The 11,561-nt window shown below is 36.2% G+C and overlaps 1 protein-coding gene across 1 annotated transcript; it reads left to right on the forward strand.

Moving 5' to 3' along the window:
* Nucleotides 1–5,072: 5,072 nt before the first annotated feature.
* Nucleotides 5,073–7,402, forward strand: LOC116031435 (30S ribosomal protein S16-2, chloroplastic/mitochondrial-like). Its single transcript, XM_031273645.1, has 3 exons — nt 5,073–5,320; nt 6,304–6,349; nt 6,929–7,402. Exons 1-3 carry the CDS (start codon nt 5,188–5,190, stop codon nt 7,143–7,145), a joined length of 396 nt encoding a protein of 131 aa, XP_031129505.1. The 5' UTR covers nt 5,073–5,187; the 3' UTR covers nt 7,146–7,402.
* The last annotated feature ends 4,159 nt before the right edge of the window (nt 7,403–11,561 follow it).

The following is an 11,561-nucleotide window of genomic DNA, read 5'->3' on the forward strand; positions in this document are numbered from 1 at the left end:
TAGGTGCGTGAGTTTTCATTCTTAAGGAGTGTCATTGTTATAAAGTAAACTGAATGTGCACAATGTTAATAATTAAGGTGCGTCATTTTAAGTTGTGTGTTTCTATCACTTACGGTGCATCATTTTTAGCTGATGCTTCTTCACTTAAGGTGCACCAAACTGGTCATTGGCTTTTCTTTCATCGGAGAACCCAGCCACAAAACTGGTTGTTGGATTCTCCTTCATTTGAGAAGGTGACCAGTTTGGTCGCCGGAGAAGATTTTTAAAAATGTAAGTGGGACTTGAGTATCTCAAGATACACAAGTCTCACATGCGTTTATATTTGACCGGGTTTGACACCAAACACTTTTAGAAAAATAATTTTTCACATATTTGTACAAATTTTTAAATATCTTATTTATCTCCATGGTTTGTATTTTTGTTATGAGTTAATACCCAATATAGTCCTCGACTATAGTGGTTTTACTCAATTTAGTCCTAAGTGACTTTTTGTACTCTATTTAGTCCTTGACTTTGATGGTTTTACACACTTTAGTCCTTGTTAACAATTCCGTTTGTTGGCTGTTAATTACAAGGTTAAAATGGTAATTTCATTTCTCTTTTATTTTTATCAGATTAATTGTTAATTATCTTTCCTAATTTTCTTCTCTCTCCCTCATTCCCTTTCTCAGACCCTAAAAATACACTGCAAACCCATTTACTAATTTTTTTTCTCTCTTCTGCCTAGTCAATTTTTTTTTCTCTCTTCTGCCTAATCAATACAATTCCCTTATTCCCTTCCTTAGGCCTTAAAAACAGACTGCAAACATATTGACTCATTTCAAAAAAAAAAAAAAAAAACAAAACACTTCCTTAAAAATAAAGAAATAAATAAATATTTGCAACCAATACACAAACACCTTAATAAAATTAAAATTTGCATCCAATGCACAAACATCTTCATATAACCTTAATCCAAAAGAAAGACATTCAAGTGTAAATTTGTCATACAAAAAGCATCAAACATGTAATATGCCCTAAGAGCCCTAGTACATCAATTAATAGCCTTATACAAAATAAAAGGGACATGTTATACAAAAGCAGTGATCAACTAATATTTCATCATAACACTAGTCCTTGGTTTTGGAATTGTTGTCCGTTGTCCTTTTAATGATAGGTAGCTTTGACACCTTTTCTTTATTCCTTGGAACATTGACTTCTTCACAAGCAACCACAAGAGGAATTTGAACATTAACATCATCTTCATTCTCAGGCTGAGTATGGACTGCAATAACTTCAGCAATTCCTGCACCAAATCCTCCATCCATAAGTTGTTCATTATCAGCTCCTTCATTCTCATGTCCTTGATTAACTGAAGTAGTTGATGTATGATGATTTTGAGGTTGCGGTGTCGTTTTGGTTCTTACCATCTTTTTTGGATTTAGCTATAAACAATAATAAGCAAAGTAATAAAATTAAAGTCAGCTGTGAACTAAAGTAATTAAATTTTTAAATTGAAATTTTAAACTTACCAACTTTTCTCTCACAACAGGATCTTCTGGACATCTTCTAGAATTATGACCTGTTTTTTTACATTTACCACAATGCAACTTGATTTGACTCCTACTGACTTTAGTGGGATCTTTTGACTCCTTTGGCTACTTGATAGTTTCTTCTGCACTTTTTTTCCTTAACTTTCTTGGTCTACCACGCTTTGATGTCTTATACAATGGTGGAAGTAGTGGTTCTCTATCTGTCAATGGCCATTCTTCAGGCCCACACATGGGTTTAATGGATCCTGCATAAGTTTTCAAGTAGCTATCTGTGGAGTAGAATGAGCTAACATAATCTACTACTGTTTCCTTGCCACTTTTCATCCAAATTGCACGAATAGCATGCTTGCAAGGGATTCCTGTCAACTGCCATTTCCCACAACTGCATGATTTTTTACCCAAATCAACTTCTTGTTGATCCTCCCACATGCCCCTAATTTCAAATAACTCATAATCACATTGATCACACAAATAACCAGCAGCAGCTTTTTCATTGGCTTCAATCTTTGCAACAATTCTAGGACATATTTTAGAATTCCAAGCACTAGCTTTTTTTCTACAATCAAATAGTCTTACCATTATTTGCTTTCTTAAACCCTCAAGGCATGCAATTAGTGGCTGTTTCCTTGCCTCTAATATCATCATAGAATTAAAGCATTCAGAAATGTTGTTCACCAAGATATCACACTGTGGAGTTGTGGAAAAATGAGACCTCGACCATTCACTAGGATGTTTATCAGATAACCAGGTAAAGGCATCTACATCTAACTCTTTAATATCCTTCATTGCTTGGGTGAAACTATTTATAGTTGTTGCCCTAGCTGCTGCCCATAAATAATCTTTTATTGCTCTACCTTGGAACCCAACAAGCTTCATATTGCTGTGCAAGTGTCGCACACAAAATCTATGATTTGCTAAAGGGAAGACAGTCTCAAAGGCAGGTATTAGTCCTTTCTGCTTGTCAGAAATAAAGGTCACATTATGCTCATCTAAAATCTCCAAGTCCTTTTTAACAAGTTTTAAAAACCAAATCCAAGATTGTTTTGTTTCCCCTTCAACAATTGCATAGGCCAAAGGAAATATTCCATCATTTGCATCAATCCCAACTGCTGTGAGTAATTGACCTCCAATTTTTGCCTTTAGAAAACAACCATCTACCCCTATAATAGGTCTGCAGTATTTGTAACCTTGCATGCAACCCTCCCAACACATGTAAATTCTCAACAATCTCTTTTGTCCTTCAATTTCTTCCAAATCACTAGGTTGTATGATACAAGTAGACTTAGGATTTGTTTTCTCAATTTCAAGCTTATAACTCCGCAATTTTTTAATTTGATCTTCTTGTTCTTCTTTTAAATCACCCCTAGCAAGTGACATGGCCTTATAGCATTGCCTAGTTGTTAGGTTGTATTTGTCATCAGTTTTAACTCTCTTTTGAAACTCTTCAATTGTCCAAGTGCTATGACTTCTTATTTCTCTTTTCCATCTCTTTGCAACCTTAGAAGCAGTGATCAACTTATTTTCATATTCCCATCCACAACCTTCATGTTTATCATTGTAACTTAAAACTCTCCAATTAAAACTATTTTGAAGTTTCCTACAGTTGATTTTCCAAGGGCAACCTTCACCTTTACAACTTATTGTAACTCTAAGCTTGTCATTCTTTTCAAATTTCAAATCTTTTCCGTTGTTGATAGCATAATTTTCTATAGCTTGCTTAAACTGTTCTTTGGTAGCAAATGTTAACCCTTTGCAGAATATAGGTTTTTTCATTTCAGTTGATCTAAAAATGGGCCATTTGCTCTCTTCATTCTCACCATCACTCACAGGGTCCTCATCTAATAAATTAATTCCATCATCACCTCCATTAGTAGGATGCAACACATTTTGTTCACAAACTACTACTGATCCTACACCTCCATACTCAACTGTTTCATCAACATATTTCTCAAACTCCATATCATCCCTTATCCCTTCATTCATCTCATAATCAGAATCAATAAATTCTTCCAAAAATTCATTATCAGTATCACTTTCTTCTTCATCATCATCTCTAAAATCCCTATCACTTTCTTCTTCACAGCCTGCAACCCAAATTTCTAACTCCCTAGGATTAGCTTCCAAACAATGGTTACCCAAAGACCATGTTTCGGAATCAGAAACCAACTCAGTCAATCCACTCCCAATTTTGGAGTACAATTTCACCTGTAGATTGCAATAGCCCAATTCTTCTATTTTTTCCCTTAATGTAATCAACCCCCACTCATCTACATTCATGTAATCCCACCAATCTGTCATGCCCCCTACATATTCTGATTTAACTTTTCCTCCATGTCTAATCTTAAGTGTGAATAAATTACTTTCATGTACTCCATCTGTTTGAAAAAAAAAAACATATATATATATATATATATATATATATATTTACACAATTGCATACTAAAGACAAATAAAATTACTCAGTATAATACTTTGAAAAAAAGTAAATTGCATACTAAATTATAACATACTAAACTTCATACTAAAGACAAAGGCTAGTTAATTTCAGAAGCATTTTTCAAATGAATCCAATGAATCCAAACAGTTACCAAACACGGCCTAATCACTTTTCAAATGAATCCAAACAGAAGCATTTTTAGTTAATTTCAAATGAATCTAAACACAAAACTATTAACAAATAGCATTAACACTAATGAATCCAAACTCAAGCTATTAGCATTCTGTTCATGTAGTATCAAAAAGAAAAAATTTCAATGATCAGGCATCCAACATAATTAAGCCAAAACTTCAAACTGAATCATAAGCCAAAACATCAAACAGATTTGAAGCTTGATTCAATCTTACAGCCATTAAGAACCGAGTTAAATCCAAAAAAAAAAAAAAACTATCAACAACATTTTTTCGTCAGTACCGTATTTTGGCATGCATTTGTTTTCAATTCTTCGTCTTGAATCCCCCATGGTGTGTTGCTTCCAGTTCTGCGTTTGCTCAATTGCTCCCAATGCCAGCAATGGGTAACATGGTTCAACAATTACTGGCCTACTTGTGTTTCTGGTGAGTTTGCCGTATCATTGCTTCCAGTGAGTTTGCTCTGTATTTGCTTTGGGTGAGTTTGCTGTGCGTTTCTAGGGCTTGCGGAAGGGAGGGGAAATTATGCGTTTCTAGGGGTTAAGGAAATTGTATCGGCAGAGAAGAGGGAGAGGGAGGGGGAAAGAGAGGCGGGAATTGTATTCGCAGATGATTGAGGAGATGGAGAGAGATTAGGAAAGATATTATTAATTGATTTGATTAAAAAATAAAATGCAAATGAAATTACAATGTTAACCTTATTATTAACAGCTAATAAACGGAATTATTAACAGAGGACTAAAGTGTGTAAAAACATTAAAGTCAAGGACTAAATAGAGTACAAAAAGTCATTTAGAACTAAATTGAGTAAAATCACCATAGTCGAAGACTATATTGGGTATTAACTCTTTTTGTTATATTTGTGTCTTTTACCCGAATATTAGAAACATGTCCAATTACATCAGTGCGAACCCACTAAACAATTCATATTAGGGCGCTACTAGATTTGGTACCTATATCTCCCATAAAATTCAACTGTCGATTCCATTTTATCAGAAGAACAAAGAGGGCATAGACAGCTGCAAAAATGGTGGTTAGGCTGAGATTGTCGAGGTTCGGGTGCAAGAACAAGCCATTCTACAGAGTGATGGCTGCCGACGGCAGATCTCCCAGAGACGGCAAGCATTTGGAAGTCCTCGGTTACTATAACCCCCTACCCGGTAAACCCCTAGGCAACACCCGCTTTCAATTTCGCCGCACCTAGCTATTTGCTGCTGTAAATCCTAGATTGCTTGTAGTTTCTTATGCAAAGCGACTAAATTTACGGGACGCATGGAAAGTATTTAGTTTATTTGCTTAAATATTGCTTTAAATTTGGCAAATCTATCAAGTAAACTTTGATTGTGAGACTAAGGAGGGAAATTTATATACATTACAAATTTTCATATTTTGAGTGACAACCACCCTAGCTGGCAAAAATACCAGGTAAATCAACCTAGGTTGCTCATAACTAACTCAAACCGGTAGCACCAATAGACTGCTCCAGTTAGAAGTCAAACTTGTAACTTTGTTGTTATCAAGTCTAGCTGGCACTGTAACATGCTCAAACCAATAAGGCCAATAGACTGCTCCAATTGGGAGTCACTTGTAATTTTGTGGTTATCAAGTCAACAGTGTGACTAATTTTATTGGGTTACCCCTAAAGTTTCTTATTTTGGTTGACTAGGAGCAAGTAATGTGGCAATTGTCAATGTTATTGAAATTACCAGTATTTTGTTAACCCTCCTTTTTTCGAAATCACCAAAGATTATAGTTTCATCTAGTTTTTGGAAGAAGAAATTGAAATGGTGTTGAGATTTTGAGTAAAAACCTGGTCTTTTTTCTTATTAATATTAGTTCTTTTGTTTTGATGATTGGAAAAGGATCTTTTTGGTTGTGTTTTTGCATTTGAGCATTCTATTTGTTGGTTATGAGCTGAGCAGGAATGATAAGTTAGTCAGCCACTCAGCCATGCTAGCTACCAATGTCATCATGTATTATTTCATCTCAACGCATGTTGATTATACATTGCGTTCTTCATCTTTGCATCTGTACTGACCTTTGAGGACATTGGATCATTTTTGGATTTTGATCAGTTCTTGTATGATCTTTATTATTGCAATATATTTTAAGTTTCTAACATTTCATTATATGATTTATTCAGGTCAAGATGGTGGGAAACGAATGGGTCTTAATTTTGAACGGGTGAAGTAAGTGGGTTTCCTTTTCTTGTTCACATGCGCTCTTTTTCTGACTTCTCAGTTCATCTAAGCTCGTGCATAGAAAGAGTAGGATCAGACATGAGAAATTAAATCACACTTACATATTGAAGAAAACTAATGCAATCTTGCATAAAACCATTGATTTGGGAGGCATTAACATTAAAGTCAATGAGCTTTTATGCTATTTATATATTCCTTGGAAACAGCTTATGTTTCATGTGGTTCATAGTTTTGTATCTGGTAATCGAGAACAAAGAAATTCCATCCTGATTGTAAATGGGACAATTTAAATAATTATGAATTTTGCAGTGATAGTGCTTGGCAGTCCTAAACAAACGCACAAATATCCTGGTTTTATGTAGCTACTTGCTTTCTCTAAATGCAATTTCTGGTCTGTTCTTACATACTGGTGTCAAAAGACAATGCAAAAATGGCAACTAGGTTATTCTTTGACCGCTTCTAACTGTATGTTATGCAAAATGTTTATTCCAAACATGTTCTGTATTTTGAATCCTCATTATAATTAGAACGTGTTATTGTGGAATTTGCTAATTTTGCCATATATAGATACTGGCTATCAGTTGGTGCACAGCCATCGGAACCAGTTCAGCGTCTTCTCTTTAGACCAGGCTTGTTGCCACCACCACCGATGATGGCCATGGGACGAAAAGGTGGACCAAGAGACAATCGTCAGGTTGATCCTATGACGGGGCATGTGACATTTGAGAACTCTAAAAATGATCAAAAAGCTTCCCCTGTAGCGAATGAAGAGGATGGAAACTAAAAATTTGCTATGATATCTAGTCAGAAATCATAAGGTTGACATGGGATATAGGTCTGTAATCTATTCCTGAAAATCAAAGTATTGGACCATCTGTACTTGTGTTTTTAGAATTCAAGTGCAGCTAGTGAATAGCATTTTTCACCCTTTTGGTGTTTGTTTTCCTCTTCTTTTCCCTACATTTTAGCAGAAGTTAATGTTATTGCATGGTGGTTCCTGCATTTACAGCTTATTGCATAAAAAAAAATGACATGTCATCATAAAAGAAGAAAACAAGACATTTTAGGCTCATAGGTTCTCCTCACTTAAACGGCACCGTTAGAGGGGAGTTGGAGGAAAACCCGCTTTCAATTTCGCCGCACCTAGCTATTTGCTGCTGTAAATTCTAGATTGCTTGTAGTTTCTTATGTAAAGAGACTAAAGACGCATGAAAAGTATTTAGTTTATTTGTTTAAATATTGCTTTAAATTTGGCAAATCTATCAAGTAAACTTNAATGCAATCTTGCATAAAACCATTGATTTGGGAGGCATTAACATTAAAGTCAATGAGCTTTTATGCTATTTATATATTCCTTGGAAACAGCTTATGTTTCATGTGGTTCATAGTTTTGTATCTGGTAATCGAGAACAAAGAAATTCCATCCTGATTGTAAATGGGACAATTTAAATAATTATGAATTTTGCAGTGATAGTGCTTGGCAGTCCTAAACAAACGCACAAATATCCTGGTTTTATGTAGCTACTTGCTTTCTCTAAATGCAATTTCTGGTCTGTTCTTACATACTGGTGTCAAAAGACAATGCAAAAATGGCAACTAGGTTATTCTTTGACCGCTTCTAACTGTATGTTATGCAAAATGTTTATTCCAAACATGTTCTGTATTTTGAATCCTCATTATAATTAGAACGTGTTATTGTGGAATTTGCTAATTTTGCCATATATAGATACTGGCTATCAGTTGGTGCACAGCCATCGGAACCAGTTCAGCGTCTTCTCTTTAGACCAGGCTTGTTGCCACCACCACCGATGATGGCCATGGGACGAAAAGGTGGACCAAGAGACAATCGTCAGGTTGATCCTATGACGGGGCATGTGACATTTGAGAACTCTAAAAATGATCAAAAAGCTTCCCCTGTAGCGAATGAAGAGGATGGAAACTAAAAATTTGCTATGATATCTAGTCAGAAATCATAAGGTTGACATGGGATATAGGTCTGTAATCTATTCCTGAAAATCAAAGTATTGGACCATCTGTACTTGTGTTTTTAGAATTCAAGTGCAGCTAGTGAATAGCATTTTTCACCCTTTTGGTGTTTGTTTTCCTCTTCTTTTCCCTACATTTTAGCAGAAGTTAATGTTATTGCATGGTGGTTCCTGCATTTACAGCTTATTGCATAAAAAAAAATGACATGTCATCATAAAAGAAGAAAACAAGACATTTTAGGCTCATAGGTTCTCCTCACTTAAACGGCACCGTTAGAGGGGAGTTGGAGGAAAACCCGCTTTCAATTTCGCCGCACCTAGCTATTTGCTGCTGTAAATTCTAGATTGCTTGTAGTTTCTTATGTAAAGAGACTAAAGACGCATGAAAAGTATTTAGTTTATTTGTTTAAATATTGCTTTAAATTTGGCAAATCTATCAAGTAAACTTTGATTGTGAGACTAAGGAGGGAAATTTATATACATTACAAATTTTCATATTTTGAGTAACAACCACCCTAGCTGGTAAAAATGATAGGTAAATCAACTTAAATCGTTTCTAACTAATTCACACCAGTAACACCATTAGACCGTTTCAGTTGAAAGTCAAACTTGTAACTTTCGATCCAATTGACTAGTAAGGCCAATAGACTGTTCCAGCTGTGAGTCACTTGTAATTTTGTGGTTATCAAGCCAAGTCAATGGTCTAACTTGATTGGGTTATCAAGTTAACAGTCTAACTAATTTGATTGGGTTACCCTTAAATGTTCATATTTTGGTTCACTTGTAATTTTGTGGTTATCAAGTCAATAGCCTAACTAATTTGATTGGGTTATCAAGTCAAGAGTCTAACTAATTTGATTGGGTAACCCTTAAATGTTCATATTTTGGTTGACTAGGAGAATGTAATGTGGGAATTGTTAGCATCTTGTTGATCATGCCATAGAATTTAATGAACCATCTATAACAATGGACCATAAACAATAGTCTAGGCAATTGACCGACTAGGCCACTTAAACGCCGCCTAGGTCACTTACTAAGTTGATTAGCTATTGTTTTAATTTTTTAAATGAGTTATTGCACTTAAAATGACATATTATAATAACATAAACTTTTTTACATTGTACGTATACACATTACACACTACAAAGCCCCAAATTGATGCAGTGCATCACATACAAACATATATATGATATCAACTTTCTCCCAAACAAATGGTAAAAGTTGTTTGTTTTTAGGATCCTATATATATATAATACGAAACAAAATGAAATATCCGTTATATATTATGATCGAAATGCGGTTGCTTCTTAGAAGCGGACGCCGCCATACCTCGCCGCCGCCTCCGCGCTGTCAACGCTTCCATACGATTCCCTTCGAGGCGGTGCCACGCTTCCCCACCTGCCGTACCGCTTCTTCGCCTCTTCACTATCAATGGTTTCTCGCCCACCGTAATACGGCGGCGGCGCCACCTCCACCCCGGCGGACGAATATTTCCCGGCCGGCGAGCCAAAGTGCAGAATCTGCTGAGTCGCCGCCGCGGCAGCGGCGGCGTAATTACCGTGCTCCTGCTTGGTGTTCCAGCTACTACTCTTGGGGCGGCTCACTTCTCTCCGGATCTTCTCGAACAGATCCTGATCCTCGTCGGCGGCGGCGTGATGGCGGCCATGGCCGGCGCCGCCGCCTCTGATGAGATGCTCGCTCAATTGATCGATGCCGCCTCTCTCGGCCGCCTTAACCACGTAGCTTTGCAAGCCGTTCATGTTGGTCATGTATCCTAGAGGCGTTCTTCTCCCCTGAGCGTCCACGAGGACCGGGCGGCACACGTGATCGCGCCCGCCATTGCTATTGCTACCGCCTGTTCTGTAACTGCTGTAGTCATAACTAGCCATGATTTGATGAGCTACCAAAAGCTTTCTGCTTTATCTGCTTTGTTGTTTTGTCTTGTGAGTTCTGAGAGGGGAAAATCTATGTGCTTATATAGTACAACTGGAAATGGGAGTCTCCAATCCTGGCTAGACATATGTCACAAGTATCCAACCATGTGTTCCACGTGGACTTATTCTCCTTTGAGTGTGTCTACAAAGTTGCATGCTTTTTGGACTCTAATTGGGGCTGGTTGTCAAAAAGATCCTAAATTTACTAGTGGCTTCATTGTGTTTAGGCACCAACCTTGTGTTCGATCTATGTCAAGACTAAGCATATATATTGAGCCTGACTACCACTTTGTTCATGATAAGGTCGCGTCTAGTGAGTTTCTTGTTAACTTCATCTTAAGGATTAGTTGTCTAGCATTTTTACTAAACTTTTACATGCTCTTCAATTCAGTTTGCGTTTCTTCGAGATAAGCTTCAGGTTGTTAGTCGACAACCTTGTGTTTGAGGGGAGTGTTAGGATTTAGGACTCTATAATCCTAGTCGTATATATAGTAGTTAGTTTATATTATGTGTATTTAAGGGCACATCTCATGTAACCTATTGTGATTGGTATTCAAGAATCCTGTTCTTATCTAGGTGAAATGAGTTGGTAAACTAGCCTAAGTACCTATAACCTCATCACAATCGCCTCACAATTGTTGTTTGAATGTGCCCTTTGGGTAGAGCAAGTTGGTAAACCATATCATAAGTTGCCCATGACCGGCTCAAACCAATAAAGCTAATGGATAGCTCTAACAAGAAGTAATCAAATTTTACCAAATTGAAAAAGTCAATAAATCGCTCCCTACTTGATACATTATAGTTGCTAACGCAATTACTCAACCAACTTAAAAATGATTAGTGTATTTACTAGCTCAACTAATAAAGCTAATGGATATTGATCTTGTATTCCTAACACAATTTTTATTTGTGAAAGCTCATGACGTACTATTACTCAATGGTGTACATGGAATAAATCCGACAATACCCATACAATTTATCAAAATTTTAATTCTGATCATCTTAATCATTTTGAGTTAAATAAGATTTCTAACAATAATATATTCAATTTAAATAAAGTAGTTCAAATCGAATAGTTGGTATAAGTACATAAAATATCTACATCTAAATATCTAATCTATACTCCATTATTCATCCCTTTCCAATCCTTATCAACAAGTAATCCCTCACTTCCTATAGCTTCACAGTTACATTTTAATCTTTCCTGATTCCAATGTAAAGAATACATATGGGAGAATCCTATCTGGATATAGATATCCGTATATCACATAATGCATGCTT

The sequence above is a fragment of the Ipomoea triloba genome, chromosome 10, assembly GCF_003576645.1.
Source record: "Ipomoea triloba cultivar NCNSP0323 chromosome 10, ASM357664v1".
Taxonomy (NCBI): domain Eukaryota; kingdom Viridiplantae; phylum Streptophyta; class Magnoliopsida; order Solanales; family Convolvulaceae; genus Ipomoea; species Ipomoea triloba.

Coding starts and splice junctions, on each gene's coding strand:
- LOC116031435 (XM_031273645.1), top strand. CDS start 5,188: ATGGTGGTTAGGCTGAGATTGTCGAGGTTCGGGTGCAAGAACAAGCCA. Junction 5,321..6,303: donor TTACTATAACCCCCTACCCG/GTAAACCCCTAG, acceptor TGATTTATTCAG/GTCAAGATGGTGGGAAACGA. Junction 6,350..6,928: donor CTTAATTTTGAACGGGTGAA/GTAAGTGGGTTT, acceptor TGCCATATATAG/ATACTGGCTATCAGTTGGTG.